The sequence below is a fragment of the Panthera leo genome, chromosome D3 (assembly GCF_018350215.1).
Source record: "Panthera leo isolate Ple1 chromosome D3, P.leo_Ple1_pat1.1, whole genome shotgun sequence".
NCBI lineage: Eukaryota > Metazoa > Chordata > Mammalia > Carnivora > Felidae > Panthera > Panthera leo.
This window is the reverse complement of record NC_056690.1, coordinates 25910294-25930692: the sequence shown is the minus strand read 5'-3', so window position 1 is coordinate 25930692 and position 20399 is coordinate 25910294. Positions and strand designations below refer to the sequence as shown.

General features: G+C 53.8%; 1 protein-coding gene across 2 annotated transcripts; it reads right to left on the bottom strand.

The window, feature by feature from the left end:
- Positions 1–61: 61 nt before the first annotated feature.
- On the bottom strand, positions 62–15010 carry TFIP11 (tuftelin interacting protein 11). 2 transcript variants are annotated; one of them, XM_042909824.1, is made up of 13 exons: positions 14908–15010; positions 12685–12902; positions 10536–10689; positions 10068–10224; positions 8256–8383; positions 6668–6820; positions 4582–5109; positions 4394–4500; positions 3619–3787; positions 3034–3277; positions 2419–2561; positions 1784–1949; positions 62–485 (listed from the first exon to the last, which is right to left on the bottom strand). In XM_042909824.1, the coding sequence occupies exons 2-13, from the start codon at positions 12891–12893 to the stop codon at positions 130–132; spliced, it is 2514 nt and encodes an 837-aa protein (XP_042765758.1). In that variant the 5' UTR covers positions 12894–12902; positions 14908–15010; the 3' UTR covers positions 62–129. The 2 variants fall into 2 exon arrangements, with proteins under 2 accessions (XP_042765758.1, XP_042765759.1); XM_042909825.1 differs by having other exon boundaries at positions 6674–6820.
- Between the last annotated feature and the right edge of the window lie 5389 nt (positions 15011–20399).

The following is a 20399-nucleotide window of genomic DNA, read 5'->3' as shown; positions in this document are numbered from 1 at the left end:
TTTGCTGGCAACCTGACCCGATAGGGAATACTCCCGGATGGAGAGTAAGTACTCTTTCAAGGCCGGTTTCAAACACTGTTTATTCATAACCACGTCCGTCTCCAGTGCATGTGTCCAGCCTGCTGCCCTCTACTTGGCCATGTCAATCAGGCTCTGCAGGGAGGTGGGCACCCAGGTCTTCTCGCCCTGGACGAACACCACCCCGCGGTCGATGTAGATGACGATGCGGCCAAACGTGTAGAGCTGCTTCCCTTCGTGTCGCTTCCCGATGACCGGCATGAAGACGATGTTGTGCTCCTCGGCCTTGGTCTCAATGAGGTCCTTGAAGTTCATGGGCACAGAGCTGGCGGCCACACCGATGCCCCTCTGGGCCATGTTCTCAGCCTCCCGTCGCTCCTGCATGGCCTCGTACTGGAAGTCCTTCCTCCTCTCCGTGTGGGTGAGGTAGGCGATGTTCTCCCGTGCCCCGGGCTGCATGTAGGCACCTGGGAGACGGGAGGGGAGGGGGGGAGTGAGGACAGGTGTTGCGACACACAGAGAAACAGAGACTGCTTTGGCAAAACCTGCCTGTGACTCTGTGAAGGGTGGCGGGGCCTTGGGGGCACAGAGAACTGAGACGGACACTAAGCACCTTCCGGGAAGCTCGGGCAGCTGTCCGCCGCCACAAGAAAACTGGAATGATGTGTAATAACCAGAGAGATGCTGAACATAAAATACCACAAGAGATTCATCCTCCCAGGGCCGGAAACCTTGACAGCACACGGCCTAGCCTAGTTCTATTTTCAACGTCTCCATACAGGCCCGGCCCCGGAAGGATTCAGAATGCAACTGGGGAGCCAAAACAGCTGCTGAAGGACAGCACGGGGCCCCAAATGCCCGGTGCAGAGGGGTGTGGACGGGAACGGCTCTGGGAGGTGGCCTGGGCCTGGGGTGGCTGAGGAAGAGTTTCTAGAGAGGGTGGAAAAGGGAACAGCCCCCTGAAGGACCTGGGTAAGTAAAGAGCACAGAAGTACACCCACCTCATTAAACAGAACGTATAACCTACGAACTCAATTTTTGTGGAACAGACTCAGTCAAAGGATTAAAGGCTCAGGAAATAGAAACTACAACCCTAGCTGTCACTCTGGCTGGGTAACCTTGAACAAGCTCTCGGCCCTGAGGAGCTTATCTGGGAGGCAGCGCTGGCCTGGGTCCTCCGGTGGCCTTCACGTGGAGACTCAAGCACACGGACACAGGACTGACGGACCTGGTCGGGAGCTGGGGACGGATATTAAGTGGACAGGCACCTGCCTGCTGCGGAGACAGCAGAGACCCCGCCCGCCAAGTGTGACACGCACACTGTAGCTCACTCCATCCCTGGAAGTGCGCATTCGGCCTGTTTCACAAGGAAACAGAATGGGCCAGGCGGGCTTAGCAACTGCTACGTGTCAGGCTGTGCTCCGGCTCCTGGTCGGGGGGCCATCATGCCTGAACAGCACACACAGCTGTTCACGGAGGCATGCCGGCAAACGTGAAAAGCCACACGGCAGTGATCGCGAGGGTGGCCCCAGAGGTAGGCCCCCCTACGGTGAATCCAGCCACAGTCAGACTCGGGTCAGGGGCAGATGCCCCTCCCAGTGCCGGGAGAGCTGGGCAGCGTGTGCTGGCTAACCGTGTAACAGGGTCTGCTGGGCGAGTGTCCGCGTTGGAGCGGGCCGCCCACAGGGACTTGATTCCGCGTCATTTATGTGATCAGAAGCACGGCGCTCAGGGCCAGGATGTCCAAAGCGGACTCTCCACTCACCAACGTTGGAGGACACTGCCCTGTTCATGATATCGAGCGCTTCGTTGAATTTGTCCTTGACGGATGGGTGTGCCAGCACTTGATCTGAGAACATGGACTTCCAGCCCAGGTACCACTTGGTGATCTCCTCGTAATTTGGGCTGTTACTAAGCCAAGAGCACAGCACCTGCCAAAAAGACAACAGGAACCATGCATCCATTAGGCAGAACTTCAAAGGGACCTTTTACTTTTGTTCTGATTGTGGTCCTGCAAGCTGGTGACACTTGTAGGGGTTTATAGGGGCTGAACAGTCTGGCATTTAGACGGTGGAATTTGGAGTCAGCTTGGCAGCTAAGTGCTTTGAACGTAAACTCCCTGAACCGCATCCGCCCGTCTAAACAAGACGCCAGTCCCTACCCCCGAGTTTCTGTGTGAGGAGTGGAGGTGACGCACATCAAGTACTTTGCATCTGGCACATGGCAAGCGTCCAGTAAATGCTGGTTTTACTATTCCTGCTTATTTCTGTTACATATCACAGCTCTGTCATCTGACAGTTGTCCAAGGATCAAGCTCCTAGTCAGACCTTGGCAGAAAACTGAGTGAAGCCTCTCTGCCTCCAGCCCATCCCTCAGAAGACACAGCAAAGCAGGGTGTACCTGAAGCCACTTGGGGAAGAAGTGCTTTTCGAGAAGCCCCACCAGGCTGGAGACGGAGATCATCCCTTCCCAGTCGATGACCCAGTAAAAAGCATCCATGTGCTGCTGGTGAGGGTTAATGACTAATTCCCCAAGACACATCCCTGCAAAAGAAGCCCGGTCTTTAAGGCAAAGCCACAGAAGCACAAAGGGCAAACTCTCCAGCGGACAACGCTGGTCGTTAATCCATTTCTATACATCAATCCCAAGCTCTTGATAGGGCAACTCTTAAAAACCATTTTCCTCTATAACCCAGAAATACTGTATATTTAAAATCAAACACCACAAAAAAAGGCAGAACGCCAACGTTTCTCATGTTACCAGAAGCCCAAACGAGACCAGTTAGGAACCAAGAGGCACGGGGGCTCTGATGTCCCTGATGCCAGAAGAACCCCGGGCACGTTTATATCCCAGCTCTGTGCACGAAGCGGCACTCGTGGTAAGCAGCACCATGTGCCGGGCTCTCTCACGGAGCTCCAAGAGCGGGCCTTACAGGGCACGGATCACGTCGCCGCTGGCCACAGACACCGCGGTGCCACGGCCGCTGGACCTAACGCACCTTCCCCATGTGCTCACCCAGCTTGGGCACTATGTTCTTGACCATGAATGCCTCCCAGGAGCCAGGGGTGAAGACGTCTTTCCAGGGCTGGAGGATGAGCTTGGCCGAGGAGTCGCTGGGGTGCCACTTCTGCAGGGCGCTGGACAGCTTGCTGCGGATGGGGGAGTAGAGCGGCTCCAGGCGCGCCTGCATGAGGGGCAGCCACGGGTGGACCCACGAGTGGATGGGCACGGTGTCCGTCAGCGGGTTCCAGTTTTCCACCTGCGGGAGCAGTTCACGATGCGCCGTGCGGTCAGTGGCACGGAGGCCGAGTGCTCCCCTGGCCAAGGCCCACGGGCCCCTCTGCACGACCAAACTGACACACCCACACAACTGCGGGAGGTCTCACAAACGGCACAAATTCTAATTAGAGAAACCAAAGAGATGAATTCCCTGCTAGGGGACTCTGGGGGAGAAGTGCCGACAAAAGGGCCAGAGTTGCCCGCAGGACAGCAGCTGCGTCAGCAGATTCTGTCAATCCCAGGCCCTGCGACAGCACTGAGGGACTGGAGAGGTGCGCCTGGTCCCTGCCGACGGCTGCCCCCCGCGGCTCTGGGCCCTACCTCCTTCTGCAGCTTGGGGAAGATGAGCTGGTCCAGTATGTTATCTGAGATCCACACGGGAATAATGTGCACCCAGCTGTCCAAGAAGTCCACCATCGGCTCACAGTTCCTCGGCTGCCACTGAGTGACGATATTTCGAACAAACGGCATCCAGACTTCCCATATCAGCCTGCGGGGGAAAGGCGAGGGCGGGATGGCGGCACCGATGGGGTTTCAAAGCAGACAAAGTCCACCGCCAGCAGCCCTCCAGAATAAGAAAGAAAGCGGCACGGACGTCCAGGCACAGCAAACCCCCAGGCCAGCCCCCAGACTGCCCGGACCTGCGCCTGCCTCCCCCTTGCCCTGCCAGCCGCCTGCTCACCCCCCAGGCCTGTCTCCCCGGCAGAGCTCACCTGCTCGGCAGCGATGCTGCGGGGGCACAAGGGTCCCCTCTCCAGGGACTGCAGGCCTTCCCACCTGGAGCTCTGACGCCTCACCTCTCGGGTCACAGCTTCAACGTCCCTCCTCTCAGAGACCTCCACCTCCAACTACTCCCAGCCCCCAAGGAGGCATGTGTCCCGGCTTTATTTGTACGCTTCCTTACCCCCACCTACCTCTCCCATTCCCCGCACACTGAGGCTGGCCGCCACCTGGCACAGCACGGCCCTGACAGACACGTGACAAGCACGCTGTGAGCGAGCGGACTCCCGGAACGGGGCCGGCACGCGCGGAGGAGGCGGTAGAGGCCAGTCCCCGCCTTCCCCAGTGGGATCGTCCCCCCGCCCGTGCCCAGTACCTGTGAAAGGCGTCCGCCGAGAGGTCCTGCCCACCGTGAGATAAGAGCTGGTCATTCTCAAGGAGGCTCTTCCACCTGGAGATGACCTCCGTGCCGTACGCGCAGTCCTGGGGAGAGACGCAGCCGTCAGCCGAGCTCCCTGCCCCGTGCGGCCCTTCCAGGCCGGGCCCATCCTGCCAGCCACTCACCTTGAGCGGGTCCCACTCCTTAAAGTACTCCTTCACGAGCGGGTAGACGATGGCCACAGCCAGGTCCACACGGTCGGACATCCGGTACTCCTCGTAGTACTTGTCCTGCAGGGTCTCGAAGACGCGGGCGCACTCGTCCAGGGTGAGGGGGTCGCCGCAGGCGGGCTGCATGCGCCGCTCGCACTCCTCCACCATCTCCAGGACCTTGCTGAGGTTGGCGATGACCCGCTCCTCGTGCTCCAGGACCTCCGACATCTTCTCCAGCTCGTGTGACAGGTTGACCACCATGTCGCGCTCGTACTGCAGCTGCCGGTCACTCTGGATGATCTCCTGCTCCGTAAGGTCGATGAGCAGCTGCAGGTTGTGCTCCAGCTCGGGCAGCGCGAAGCCCGGCGCCTTGGCCTCTTTGCCGGGCAGCGGCAGCGGCTGGGACTGCGGCGGCAGCCCGTCGTCGGGGACGCTGTGCTTGTGGCTGATCTGGCTGTAGCTGTAGTAGACCTTCTGCTCCCGGCCAGTCATGTCGATGACCTGGGGGAATGCGGCAGGGGGGACCCGGGTCAAGGCTCACCATCGCTGCCCTGGGACAGTGCGCGCCAGGCCGGGCGAGGGCAGGGCGCCGGGGCAGGTGCTCACGAACCACACGCTACGGCAAGGCCAGGAGGGCGGTGTTTCCCACAGTGGAGCCCCTGCCGCACAGACAGGACGGTCAGGGACGGAAGCACCGCGCGCAACCAGCAGCTCCAGACTCGGTCCCTCTGGACAAGATGGACAAGGCTTTCTAGGAAAAGCCGTGAAACTGGAGTGCAGACAACTCAGCTGAGGTGAAAATCTATTGCCATGCATAGTAGAGGCTGTACTGATCAAAGCGGGTAATAAAACACGTATGATCAAAATATCACACTTGCTGTAAGAAAAATGCATATTTAGGCAGACAGATCTAGAAGGACGTGCATCAAGATGTTAAAACTAGTCGCCTATAGGAAGGAAGGAAAAGAATACTTTTGCCTCTGTATTTTCTAATTGTCTAGAAGGTACCACACCCTGCTCCGTAATAATACAAAAGTTGTATTTTGATTTGAAAACAAAACGTCAAAAAAAGTTACCGGACCAAGGCAACCTAGGTGAGCATTTTGAGAAAATAGGGGAAACTGGTCTATACTGGAATATAAACCGTACTGAAACACAGTGACCCATCAGCACTTGAAGTAACAGTACGACCCAAGAACCACGTGCATTAGAATCAGCTGGAGAAAAATGAACAGAGTTCTCATGCCCTGCCTCGATCCACGGACTCCAAATCTCCGACGAGAACCCACACATTGGCATTTCTTACCAGTCCTCCCCGCCCACAGCTGGCGCACGACGCCCTGACATTTGAGAACCCCACGCGGTGACACACACAATCTGTCCTATGCCAAACTGCACCAGACAACTGTCACCACCCTCGTTCTCTGGCTACTCAGGGGAGTAACAGAAAACCCAGGACTGGATGCACGGAACAGCGGCTGAAAATTCCATCCATTTTTACAACTGAAGATACTCCAGTGCTGGTATGCCCTGAGGACTCTGTCCTGCGCTCCCAGTCAGGGCGAGCTCGTGCACCCTTTCCAGTAGTCGGGAGCCTTAGAAAGCTTCCTATGTTTAACCTGGCGACTGTACTTCTAAGGATCTATCCTTACAAAACGTCCGAAACAAAGACAAGACTTGACACAAACCGGCCAGCCCGAACCGAGCCAGGAAAAAGCTGAAGGTCTAGGACGGAGGTAGGACCAAGTGGCCTAGTACTTCATTGTCTGGAATCACACACTCACTAAACGTGACGTTCATGCCAGGTTTTCCATAATGGAAATGTTTTTAAGTTCACGGACCGGGCGCTTCGGAGAGAAGTGGTTTTGCACCACTGCCGCGTAACGAAGAGCGCCCAGCATGGGGCGGGACAGCTCTCGCGGGGCACACGCTACCACCGAGCGATAACGAACAGAACAGAGCAAGCCCAGAAGACCCCACGGGATCCGAGAGAACGCTGGGTGATTGACTTGACGCAGGTGTGGCAGTGTTTCCCAGCGCCCCCCTCCCCGCCCCGTACCTTGACCTGAGAAAGCTCCTTCTGGGGGGCGGCGAGCTTCTTGCTGATCCTGCCCTTGGCTTTCAGCTCCTCCACCGTCTTGTAAGAGTATTTGGGCTTCTTCTTGCTTCCGCTGGGGTCTTTCCTCCACTGGCTCAGCTCCTTCTGAAACTCCTGAAGCAGGGGGAGGCGGCCAGTGACACAAGGCAGGCCGCTTTTCACAGCAGGCGGGGTGACTGAGACCGTTCACAGACACTCGCTAGGCACGGTCTGAGACATATGCAAGGTTCTGCGCCAAGCGGCGTGCCTGAGGGACACTAAAACTATCTCCTGACACGCCCCTGACACTCAGCCCCTCGTAGAAACAAGAAGGTTCAGGAAGCAGGTACTCCGGACACTCAGGAAACGGCCACCCCCACTGCGGGCAGGCACTACGCTACTTTTAAATTCACCTCACGTAAAACTTAAACAACATACAGGATTTAAGTACATGAAACCTTGGTTCTAATCTAAGATGAGGGCAAATAAACAGGTCCCTAAGTATTAAGGCCAAGACACCTTCTGTAAGCAAGGTCTGCAAGCCTCTTCCACAGGAAGGCCTACGGTAGATAGAGAAGGAAGCGCGGTCGGGGAGAGTAGAGTCCAGCCCACCGAAGTGGGTTTTGTGCATGTCCTTCTTTGTTTCTTACACTGGTTTAAAACTTGTACTCGTTTTTTCCAAAAATGTCTGGACTTCTACTCCAGGAAAACCAAAGATCAGGCACTACTGGGCCAGGTCGATGGCAACAACCGCCCAGACCTGAGTAGCATCTACCTCTTTAGACAGCGAGGCCCTGGCCCGTCCACCTCACGCCCGGCTCGCCTACTCGCTTCTGCTGCACACCTGCTACCTGCCGTCCCACACTATCCAACGTCTCCCGCCTCAGCAAAAGGAGAGGGTCGGCGACGAGCAGTGACAATACGAGGCTCTGCAGCATCCCGCTGTCCCTCATAAACGCAAAGGGGAAAAACGGTGTCGAGACAGCCGGCCCCTCGGGGGCCAGAGCAGAGCGACCCCCAGCTCACAGCTGGCTCCCTGCGACACTGGAGACGAAAGCCCGGCACCTACAAGTGGCCTTCGGGGCCGGTGCCGTGACCCGCCCGGTCGATGTGCCTCGTCCCCTCCCTGCTCCGTGTGCTGCCTTCCCACCACAGCCCCCTCCGCGGCCTCTCCGCCACCAGGCTCGGAGACGCGCGCTCGGTGGCCTCTGGCCTCACGACCGGCCCCACGCTCGCTGCCTTCTCCTGCCGGGAATCCACTGAAGCGTCTCCTCCCTGACAGGCCTTCCCTGACCGCCCTAAGTATGTCACCCCTCCACAGCCCCCCACTCCCCACCTACTCTGACCCTTCTCAGCACCTACCGCTCTCAGCAACCACACCACAGCTGCTTGTTGGATGTGTCTGGGCGCCAGGCTCTAAGCCGTTCCTCGTGGAGGAACCTCCGGCCTCCAGCACAGCGTGACACGTCACGTGTGCAACAGACCTCTGAAGGCCGACAGACTGAATGAACGAGCGACGGTGGGAAACAGCACAGACATCCCCCGCCCGTGACCCCTGACTTCTGCTTACCTCTTCCGCTTCTTCTTCTGAGTCAACCACGGGGAAGTCTTGCAGGGACTGAGTGGTACGCTCAGAGCCGTAAGCGCCCACGGCACCTTTGCCCTTTCTCTGTCTGGCTTCGATTGGGTTAATGATACCTGACAGATTTCAGCAAAAGGTAAAAAGATTTCAGATGGTCACAGCGATTCCTGTATTCGAACAAGGCACTCAGTGAAACCACCCTTCCTCAGTCCTGACACAGAATAACACAGCCCAGGAGGGAGGGCTCTTCTCTGCCCCTGGAACCCTGTCTGAGTCCCCTGTGATGTGAAATTTCTAAGCATTTATGGTACAAGAGGATGCAGACATCAGCGTATCGATGTCCTAAATACAGATTTTCGTATCTGCTTTGGATTTGTCTTTTTGAGATACTGGGAGAAAAAAGAACTATTCACATGTAACTGGGAACTCTGGAGTACTAAATTCTACACTTTCCTTGGAAGAAGGTTCCGGTAAGGAGAGTGAATTATTCGCAGAATATACTGACTGAATGAGGCGAGGTGAAGCAGCAGTTCAGTAGGAGACCCCGTCAGTTTTCCTGGGTAGCTCCTGTCTCCTGGACTTTGCTTGCTTTATAGCACGCGTAAGCCTTGGAAATAAGTATTTTCCTCTAAGAGTCAACAGACAGGACTACCGCACTTCAGTGAAAACTGCCCAGCCTCCCCTTCAGCTAGTACTGCTGAAATCTCAAGTCAGACCTCGTTCTCCTTCTGGGTCACCACTGCCAGCTCCGTGAGATTCATGACTTTTCCTCCAGCTAACGCTGGGTGTAACCTGAACAACTACGTAGGAGTGGAGCCTGGACTCTTACAGACTATTACTGTTTCCATCCAGTTGCTGCCTGCTCACGGGAAACAGGACAAGGAGAGAGAAAGCAGGTTCCTGCAGGAAGAACCCAAGTGCTTGGCTTGTGCGGCTTTGATGTCAAGGAGACAGGGACATGTGAGAGGAGCTGTCTGGACGGGGCTGGGGCCTGGGGACAGGAGGCAGGGCTGCTGAGCGCGGACAGAGGGCCCCACGTGGGATTTGCTTAGCCAAGTTTACGGCCACACAAGGGCGCATAAAAAAGCTACATGAAAGGGCACCTGGGTGGCTCAGCTGGTTAAGTGTCTGACTCTTGATTTTGGTTCAGGTCATGATCTCATGGTTCGTGAGCTCAAGCCCTGCATCAGGCTCTGCGCTGATAGTGCGGTGCCTGCTTGGGATTCTCTCTCCCTCTCTCTCCGCCCCTCCCTCACTCACATGCTCTCAAAATAAATAAACTTTAAAATAGCAAAAAAGTTGGGGCCTACAACCCAATGCTCTAAACTCTTTATCTTAAGAAAAAAAAAAAGCTACACACAATGTTTCATGGATATTCCTGGACTACAAACTCCTATGCCTCCAGGGCCCAGGAAAGCTGACATAAAGTAAGGGGTATCGGGACCAAAGACCACAGGGGGTGGAGACTGCTTCCCCGAGGCCACGAGCACTGTCTGTGGCAGCTAAAACCAATTCCTGCCAGACAAAGTCAAAAATGTCAGGTAAAATTATCTTATTTGTAAATGCTGGCAACAGGCTCAGTCTTAAAGAAGCCTCTCGTCTGCAGCCTGACCGAGCCTCTTCCTCCTGCTCAGACAAGCTTCCGTTTGGGTCTGAGAAAGCAGACAGCCGAGGAGCACAGCCGTGAGGAGCACAGCCGTTAGGTGCCAGCGGGCCAGGCCGCAGACTCCACGGACTCGGAGAGGAGAAAAAGCAAGCCTTGCCTCCGTCCCTCAAGACTACAGGGTGCCCGCGCCCTACCTTGTGCATTCTTCCCGAGCCCCCTTCCAGGGACGTAGCCCATCTTCTGCAGAAGCTTCTGTCCAATTCCCTTGGTGTGTCTTTCCCAGCTGCCAAAATCCATGAAGGACTTGGTTCCTCCTGCAAAGCCTTTCTGGCTGGGTTTAAAATTGCCACCCTGAGGAGGAAAAAAAAAAACAAAACCAAAGCTTAGTTGACAGGGAAAAAAAAAGAAAAATCTAAGAAAGCTTACTCGGACGATGGGGAAATGGCCTGGCAGTCAGAGCATTATAAAAAGTGTCACACAAACCAAAACCAGCTCTGTGAGGTGCGTCAGGAGAGCAAAGAGCCCACGCTGCCCACGTCACACCTTGCAGAAACCTGCCGCCATGAGGAGAAACCCACACAAGCCCCCCCGCCCGCAGATGCCTGGCCGCATGACCTTCCGAGGACGTTACTAAGGTCACAAGCCTGAAGCAAAGATGCTACCGTCTTTAACTTCTTGGGTCCGAAATCCTTAGGAAAGTCATCCTGCTTAACAGGCTTCTCCTCGTCATCGGAATCTTCCAGCTCCGCCTCCTCTGCTGCCCCTTTCTTGAGGCCGGCGCTGATGAAGTTGACTGGTGCGGAGTAGTCTCGGGCCCTGCGAGCAAACACAAGGCCCCCAGGGGGCTGTCAAGAACCTTCCGTAGCCATCCCTTGTAGAAACTGTGCTGGCCAGGGAACCCCTTAGGGTGGACCTCCAGGGATCGTTTTAAAAGAGCAATACATTCACTTATACCCAAAGGGCCCCAGATCCTGTAATCACAATAACAATGTTACCTGCTGGGTTCAAGTCAATTCTGCGGGTGCAGTTATCGATGTCAGTGTCAGGGTGATTAAAAATGCAAAGTGTCATCTTATACAGCATGTGTATCAGTTACGTCTTCGTAAAAGTGAAAGGAAAAAATGCAAAATATGATATAACCCAACTTTCTTCTACATTTTTTTAAAATGCTTATTTTTGAGAGAGAGAGTGAGAGAGAGAATCTCAAGCAGGCTCCTCTCTGTCAGCACAGAACCTGATGCAGGGCCCGAACTCATGAACTGTGAGATCATGACCTGAGCCGAGGTTGCGAGTCGGAAGCTTAACCGACTGTGCCCCCAGGCGCCCCTCCTTTTACATTTTTAAAAATTAAGCTATTTTAAAAACCATGTGTCTTGGAGGCTATTTCAAATACAAAAACCAAACGAGAAAAATTCTAGTAAAAAATCATCACAGTAAAAGAAATTCTATGAATGGAAAGTATATTAACAATTATATCAAACTCTGAGAAGAAGTTCGCGTTCATTACATTCATTTGTATGTGAAAACTAAAGTAATAACGAAGAAACGAACTCCGTGAGATGGCGAGTATCGATGCCGACCACGACGGTCACAAGGACAGTACTTACAGTGTCATAAACGTCAGCTCCCTTTATAAGATGACCAGCCTAGTCACTGCACGACCCCGTGGCAGTAACAGAACTGAGAGGATTCTTTTCTAGAAGATGCAGTCAGGTAAGAGCCCAAACTCAGGAGGGAGGCCCAGATTCCCAAAGCCTGGCTGTGCGATCACGGCCTCAGTTTCTTAATGTGGAAAATGGGATGGTAACAACGGGACCCTTCTCACAGGTAAATGATACCAACCATGTAAAAAGCACAGAACAAGTAAAGCGCCAACAGATGTTGGCTATTTGGCTACGATCATCTTATGGTTAAGTAATCCTTGACCTCTGAGCCATGTGTCATCCACTTTTAGATTTCTTGCCACATGAGAAGGGGCTGTACCGATCTCCATACTCTTTCCCCCCAGGCTCCCCAGACCGTGTGAAACAGGCACAGTCTCAAAGGGCCGGAGCCTACAGGCCACAGTCGAGGCCAAAGAGACAAACCCATACTGGCTACACACGCCGGTCAGGCGACTCGTGGCCAGTGCCCACGTGACTTCACGCTGAGGCGGAAGACTGTCAGCCTGAGTCCTCATCTCCCCGCCACCACGCCTGCAGGGACCCAGTCTCGGCCCCACACATCTCCCTCTTCCACCGGGGCCCCGGGCCAACTTTGCACGCCAAAAGGTCTCCTCCAAACATAAGCGCGCCCACGTCAGCCACTCGCTCTCTCAGACCCGGATACCTCGTGGATACCTGGTGCTTCCCCTCAACGACCTCTGTATCCTCATGCCGTCACCCTCTGTGGTCATATATGCTCAAGGATCGCCTCTCTAGGGACCTCTTCCCTCGACTCCCAGAACACGTCAAACGTCCTCTCAAACGTCCTCTCTCTCAGGTCCGAAGTCAATCACAAACTTGCACTGTGTGAGTCGTCAGTCACAGCCTGTCTCCATGCTCTGGTGTCTGAGCTCTCAGAAGGCAAGGAATGGACCTGCGGCCCAAGACCCGCTACATATAATTGCTCACTGAACACCTGCCGATGGTTCAGTCAGCAGAGAGCCGCCCTCCAGCCCAAAGAGGAAGCTGGGCCTCCCCGGCTGATGCTGCAGCTCCAGGACTCAGGAAGGCCAGGAGAGAAGTATGTTTAGTGGTTATCCCCCCAACTCCCTCTCCATCACCCCCCACTTCCCTAAAGCAACGGAAAGCAGCCCCACGCGCCCAGTACCGTTTGCCTCCAAAGCTGGGCCTCTCTTCATCTGAGTCTCGCTCTGCCCACACTCCGTACGTGGCCTCTTCCTTGGTCTGCCAGTGGCGCTGCCGGTTGGGGTTGAATTCATTCTGGAGATCCCAGTCGGTGATCTCAAAGTTCTCCCGCTCGTCCTCGTCATCATCCATGTGGCCTTCACCGTCCCGGTACAGGTGGGACAGCGACATGGCCGGTCACTGAAGGAAGGGATGAGAAAGGCACGCGGAGTTTGTGGTGAGTTCTGGAAGCGGCAGCAGGCTTCCCTGAGTCCCCGCTCCTTGCTCCCTTTGAACGTCCTCCAAACACAAAGCTTGTTAAAATCGTCGCTACAATTCAATAAAGCAGACATTAAAAACATATTTTAGGAAATGATCCGTATTTAAACAGGCGGGACAAAAGGCTTCTCAAAGACCAGTCCCAACGATGTATGTGATTCTTAAGCATCTATTTCTCTGTCCTAGTCAATGTCATAAAACATCACACATACTCATATATATAGAAACCACATAAAAATACCTACGTATGTTACTCTATTTATTATTGCCTCAGAACCTGGGTGGACATCTTCCGGGATCCCAGATTATTTTGTTGTTGCTGCTGTTGAGGAAAGTTGTATCTGGACCCTTGGCGGTCCCAGGAGTGATTGTTTTTAGAACATGCTTTCTGAACTATATTACTTGGTGAGACCCTAAAACTTAGATTTCCTCCCAAAACACGAACCTCTTCTGAAGGCAGCAGTAATTATAAACACTACCTTAACAGACATCTGTGTACTGCAACAGAGAATTCAACTCCTGAGAGCTGGATGATGAGATTCAGCTGTCTCTTTCTCATAAAATTATTTTCTTTGGAGTTTATTTATTTATTCTGAGAGGGGAGGGAGGGGCACACAGAGACAGGGAGAGAGTGAGAATCCCAAGCAGGCTCTGAGCTCTCCCTGCAGAACCTGTCGCGGGGCTCGCAACTCCGGAAGCGGTGTTCAAACTCAGAAACTGTGAGGTCAATATCTGAGCTGAACTCAAGAGCCGGACCCTTAGGACCCTTACCCCTCAGGACCCTTAGTCGACTGAGCCACCCAGGCGCCCCACATCTCTTCTTTAAATGGATTAATTACTACTGCACCAAGCTTTACAATGCCTTGTAAGGCAGATTAAACAAGACGGTGCTTAAAAAACACTTAGCTCAGAATAAAAAACGCTCAAGGAACAATAGCTGTGACAGTAGCTCCATGATTAGCTTCATCATCATTGCTATTACGGGATTAGGGAAGGAACCTAACAAACTGCTAAAATCACAGCCTGAGTTCAAATCCCAGCTCTGCCAGGTACTCAGTGAGTGTGTATCAAACACACACGAAGTGCCAAGCGTGGTGCGCTGCATGGTATACATTCAATCTGTGACAGCAACTGGGATTCTTACCAACCAGTTGCTTGCTGCAAGCAGCCCTCAGGGACAAGGAGTTCACTACTTCCGGTCGCTTCTGTGACAGAGTTCTCCCTGCTTGGGGTGCCTGGGTGGCTCAGTCGGTTAAGCCTCCGACTTTGGCTCAGATCATGATCTCACCGTTCATGGGTTCGAGCCCGGGGTCGGACTCTGTGCTGACAGCTGGGAGCCTAGAGCTTGCTTGGGGTTTTGTGTCTCCATCTCTCTCTGCCCTTCCCCCGCTCTCTCTCTCAAAAATAAACATTCAAAGATTAAAAAAAAAAAAAAAACAACCACAAAGTTCTCCCTGCTTACTCTACTCACTGGCACACTGCTTGGGTGCAGCTGGTCCCAACCTCAGCCAGCAGTGCAAAGAAGGGAAATGTTGTCAGGGGAGGCAGGGAGTCCCAGACACACGGGAGTCAGTAATATCGCTGCTTCCCGGGGCAAGAAGCAAAGGACTGTTAGGAGTTACAGAGCCTTTGGCAGGTACCAAGTACTTGCCGGACGCTTCGAGCCGATAATCTAACGTAAGCAATCAAGTCACCACGTACAGTTGGCGTCCCCACCCTTCCGATAAGAGAAAGGAGACGCGGGGACGTCGGACAACTTGCCCCAGGTTCTACGCTGGCAGGCTCCAAAGCAGGTGGGCTTGAAGCCAGGCTTCCGGCGGGGCTCGGTCCCTAACCTGCTCAGTGGGTCCCTCGCGCACACTCCCACTGGCGGGGGACCCCCCCCCCCTCCGCTCCCCGTCCCTTCCCTCGCCCCGGCCCCACTCACCTCTCCCGGGTCCCGCCGACCAAAACCAGATACCGGCTCTGGGCGAGCTGCGCGCCACTACAGCAGCCGGAACCCGGATGCGCCCTCGGACGGCGCGCCGGAAATGACGTATAGCAGCGGAAACGGCGCGCTGGTTGCCATGGCAGCAGCCGAAGGCTGGAGCGTCTTGGGCTGCAGAGCGGCGGGGCTGAGATGCAAGAAAGAAGGCGGGGATTTCCAGGGCCTGGAATGGCTGAGGGCTTATTTCCTGGCCTCGCGGGCCTCCCTCCCGCGCCCGCTGGGTGTGAACGGGGCCGAGCCACCTTGGCCTACGGAGACTCCCTTTGCCAGCCTGAGATTAAAAATCTGTAAAATGGCGATACAGCCCTAGCTCGCTGGGTAGGTAGTTGTAAGGAACAGCGTGAGACGGTAGAGGGGCCGGGATACATTGCCTGCAAGCGGGAGTAATGAAGGTCAAGACTGTCTCCTGATACTACTTGGCAATGAGAAAGAATGGAATCTTGCCATCTGCGACAAGGTTTCTGGAACTGGAAGGTGTAATGCTAAGGGAAATAAGTCAGAGAAAGGCAGATACATGTTTGCACTCATACGTGGAATTTTAGAAACGTCCCAGAAGATGGGGGGGGGGGGGGGTAATAGCTACAGAGAGGGAGGCAAACCTTAAGAGATTCTTAAATACGGAGAATAAACTGAGGGTTGATGGGGGGGGGGGGGAAGGGAGGTGTAAATGGATGATGGGCATTAAAGAGGGCACTTGTTGGGAGGAGCACTGGGTGTTGTATGTAAGCGATGAATCATGGGAATCTACTCCGGAAACCAAGAGCACACTGTATAGCATATAGCTAACTTGACAATAAATTACGTTTAGAAAAAGAAGAAAAAAAGACTGCCTCCTGTATCTTGAGGGTCCTTTAGTGTAAGCACCGTCATGGGCACAGAGCAGTTGCCTTCCACAGAAGCTTGAGAGAGTGCAGGAATGAATGGGCCAACACTTAGAGGTCCCAAGTGTGCCCTCCAGGAGACTTCCCCATGCTCTTCCTCTCCAGCCAGTTGTTAAATACACTCACCCATTCACTGATCTAATAAAAATGTACTGGTTGCCTACCCTGTGCTAGGCTCAAGGGATGCAATGAACACACAGGCTCCGGAGTTTCCATCTCAGCTCTGCCACGTCCAGCTGTGGGCCTCAGGCAAAGTCACCCACACCTCTGGGAGCCTGTTGCCTCTTCTGCAAAATGGTTGAGGATCTATGAGTTAAAATACGTAAGCTCCAACGGTACCTGCGACGCTGTAGGTATTTAGGAAGTGTTTGCTGTTAATTTTTGCATACGTTCTTTCTCACTCTCTCCCCTCCATATGATGAAAAGATTCAAGAGGCACTCTTAGAGTACACAAAGTGCACCTGACTTCTGGTCAGAGGTTTGGGTCTAACTTCCCGTCCTTGTTATGAATGGAAGAAGAGCCTACAGAAAGGCAATCAACTGCCAGCTTCATGGGAACGGGCTCTGTGACTTCATGGTCTCTGTGTCCCCACTGACCTGTAGCGTCACTGTGCCTGACACATGATACGCACTCAGGAAATAAATTAGAAAGTGAGGTGGTAAGGGGCACCCGGGTAGCCCAGTCGGTGAGGAGTCTGACCCTTGGTTTCAGTTCAGGTCATGATCTCATGGTTGGTGAGGTCGAACCCTTTATTGGGCTCTGTGCTGACAGCGTGGAGCCTGCTGGGGATTCTCTTCCCCTCTACCCCTCCCCTACATGTGCTTTAAAAAAAAAAGAGAGAGAGAGAGAGAGAGGCATCTGGGTAGCTCAACCGGTTAAGCGTCTGACTCGATTTCATCTCCGGTCATAACCTCACAGTTCATGGGTTCAAGTCCTGCGTCAGGCTCCATGCTGACAGCATGGAACCTGGTTGGGATTCTTTCTGCCCCTATCCTGCTCATGCTCTCTCTCGCTCTAAAAATAAATACATACATACATAAACTTAAAAAAAAAAAAAAACAAGAGTGAAGTTTTAGTACAAGAGAAGGGGGTGGGGGGGATGAGGGGTGGTGAGAGTCTAACAGACTAAAATTTCCACCAGGCAGCAGAGGGAGGAAAAACAAGGAGACAAGATAGACTGTTTTGAGCCTGGGCCCGGAAATGTGTATGCGTCTGTTTACAGGCCAAAGCCAAAGGTAAAAGTAAGCTTGTGTTCAGCATAGAACGTGTTCGTGTGACGGGCATTTCTGCCCAGAGCCGCACGTACACAATGGTGGGGGGCTTAGTTGGCTCGCGTTCCTCGGGATCAGAACTGGCCCCTCTGTTCCTGACGCCCAGAGGGATGAACTTCCCTCATCGCCTTGAGCCAGACCAGGCTGGCCCCCTGGAAGGGCCCAGGGAGGGAAGAGAACTATGCAGAATGGCATCCTCCTAAGATTGGGAGATGGATAAGAGAAACAGAACAAAAGCCAGCTTGCTCAGGACTGCCCTTCGGCAAACTTAATGACTGACCGTAGATCACAAGTGGGTACTGTGTATATTGCCCTGGAAGGAATAGTTGGAAGCCTCACCTCAGGGGAGGATACTCTGCCCCGGGGGGCCCTCCATCGGGACTCCAACCTGGCTGTATGGAGGGGTGGGGAAGGGGGAGGGGGCTTCCCCAGCCAGAAGGTTGGATGATGTGCATACCCGATCGGATGTATTAACCCTTCTCTGATCTTCTCTATACTCCTTTCTGTGTTTACTCTAGTTGCGTATTTCTGTATATTCCCTTTCCCCCATACTTGATCAAGCTTTCTGCCACGAAACCAAGAGTGGCTGTCGTGAATTACTATATTCAGAAGAGCCGGCTTCTCCGTAGCTACCTCTGTAGCGATCCAGCCAGCTTTATTGAGCTGCCGTCACTCTGACCGCAGGGAAGTGATGCTCGTAGATTGGCTTTACCAAATGGACCCTGCCATGTGGCTTCCGTGGACTGTGGCAGAGCCACTAAGAGTACAGGCTCTCTGATCACATGATCAGAGTGTGCCTCCCCCCCCCCCCCGCACTCCCCCCCCCAGCGGGACAAGTGGACATCACCTACCGCGTTGATAGGATGCCCTGAGAAGATCTGTGATGTTCCTGCCAAAGACGCGTCACTGGAATGGAATCGGGACACCTAAGACGAACCCAAGTAACGAGACGTTCTACAAAGCACCTGGCCTGTGATCGTGCAAAGTGCCTGGGTCGTGAAAACCAGAGCAAGCCCCTGGCACTGCTCCAGACTGAAGGGTAGGTCTAAAGAGGTGTGGCAGCTCAATGCAACCCGAGACTCTGCACTGGACAGTGTTTTGCCATAAAGGAAGTTACGGGGTCAACTGGCAAAATGTGAATGGGGTCTGAGGTTTCCATGGTCGTGATGTGTTGGTGTTCATTTTCTGATTTTGACAGTTGTCCTGTGGTTACACTGGAAAATGTCCTTGCTTGTTGGAGAGACTAAAGTATTGGGGGAGTGATAGGGCATTCAAGTAGGGAGCTTCATCTCGCTTATTAAGGGGGACAGAAAGTCCTCTCTATACTTAGGATTTTTAAAATTTTCTTATTTAAACAAATTTTAAGACTTCTTTTACGATTATTGTTTTTTTAAGTTTATTTATTTTGAGAGAGAGAGAGAGCACAGGAGAGGGGCAGAGAGAGAGGAGAGAGAGAATCTCGGGCAGGCTCCGTGCTGGCAGCACAGAGCCCGACACGGGGCTCGAACTCACGAACCGTGAGATCATGACCCGAGCCGAAACCAAGAGTCAGACACTTAGCCCACTGAGCCACCCGGGCACCCCTAGAGTTTCTTTTTACTGGAGTAAAACTTCAAGGATCCAAATCACTTTGCTGCTTCCTAGATGTGGGACGGGGGAAGATAGCTTTGCCTCGCTGCACCTCAGTTTTCCCATCCGCAAAATGGGCACAATGATGGTAGTGCACTAAAAGGGTTGTCTTCAGGACCAACAGAGGAGGGTGGTTAGTTAACGCACATGAAGCCGCTGGCCTTCGTAAGAGTAGCAAAAGCTTGGCAAATGGTTATGACTATTTTCATTTGAAAGACCCAACCTCACCGCTGGGCCTGGGAGGCCCCCGTTTTTCAGGATTCCTGAGTTCCAATGCCCGGTCTCCAGAACAGCCAGGGGAGAGGCAACCAGAGGTTTAGATTTATGATTTCGTGCCAGTACATCACGGTCTCCAGCCACCGCCCACAAAAACCCCTGCTTTGGGCCTCAGGGACGCCCGGGCCCGTGTCTACATTCCCCACGAGGCGCTCAGAAAGGGAGCCATCCTGGAAGGGGTGGCGGGGCCCTCGACACTCGTCAGAGGAAGCCGCGGAAGAGGCCGTGCCCCTAGGGGCGTGCGCAGGGCGCTCAACGAGTTCAAGGACAGAACCAGCCGCGAGACCCGGGAGTCCAGACTTCTGGATGGGTGCGCGCCCCCCTGTGCCCTGCCTGGGGCCCCCCACACCATTTCTGCCCACGTCCTCGAGCTGATCCGTGGAGAGTGACTGCAAAGAACAGACGCTCTGCGTACATCATCCCCTGGGTTCCCCAAACCTGCCCGATAGTTTGTTACCTGAGTCCACGCTTGCCATCACGCCCCCTGCACACAGCCTATGCTGGACAGCGCTCTCTCCACATTGCCTTCGAAAGATTTGGGGGACAAAAAAAAAAAAAATCCTTCCTCAGCGACAACTTTAAATAGGTTGGTTCCATAGAAACAATCTGCAAGCAGCATTTCAAGGCTGATGTATTTAAAGTCTAGCACAAGTTCCTTTTCTAGGACGGTGACATTCTACAGTTGCCTGTGGCTTATTCTTAGTTCGACTTCGGTCACAAAAATATACAGCATGCCCCGCGCTGGGGAGAATTGGAAAGCCAGATGAGCTGTGATTAGCAAACCTGGGCTCCCTTTAGAGGTTTTGCCCAGATGGTTGGTCCCTTGTTTCCCTTTCAAGAGTTTGTGAAGACTCTTTTCTCACACAGAGAGCTGGGACGTGAGGTGACGCAGGCCTGGGCGCTCTCTATAAAGCGAGCACCCTCGCAAGCACGCAGGGAAGGGGAGGAACCGCAGCCTTCATCAGTCATTCATTCATTCATTCCTTCATCCACTAGCTCGTTCACTCATTCACAGATATCTCACAAGCTCCCAGGGATTTCTTATCGCGGCATATTTCCTATTGCGGCGTGACCCAAGTCCCTCTACACTTAGCGGCTTGGAACAACAGTGAATATTATCTCACGCCATTTCTTTGGGTAGGAATTCAAGGGTAGCCCAGCTGCCTGGTAGTGACTTGGGATCTCTCTTGGGGTTGCAGTCAAGCTGGGACATCTTGCTTGGCTTGACGTCCCGGGGCTTGACCACGGCTGGGGGATCCACTCACCCGGCTGGCAGGAGGCCTTGGGGAACTTGCCACGTGAGCTTCCACCTGTGGCTGCTGAGTGTCCTCATGACATAGCGACCAGACGCCCCCAGAATGAGTGACTGAGAAC

What these genes read in the sequence shown, in the direction of transcription:
- TFIP11 (XM_042909824.1), bottom strand. Translation starts at nt 12,893, where the DNA reads ATGTCGCTGTCCCACCTGTACCGGGACGGTGAAGGCCACATGGATGAT. An exon ending in TCCCCAAGCTGCAGAAGGAG is followed by an intron (nt 3,278 to 3,618) that starts GTAGGGCCCAGA and finishes CTGCTCCCGCAG; the next exon opens with GTGGAAAACTGGAACCCGCT. An exon ending in TCTTCCCCAAGTGGCTTCAG is followed by an intron (nt 1,950 to 2,418) that starts GTACACCCTGCT and finishes TCTTTTTGGCAG; the next exon opens with GTGCTGTGCTCTTGGCTTAG.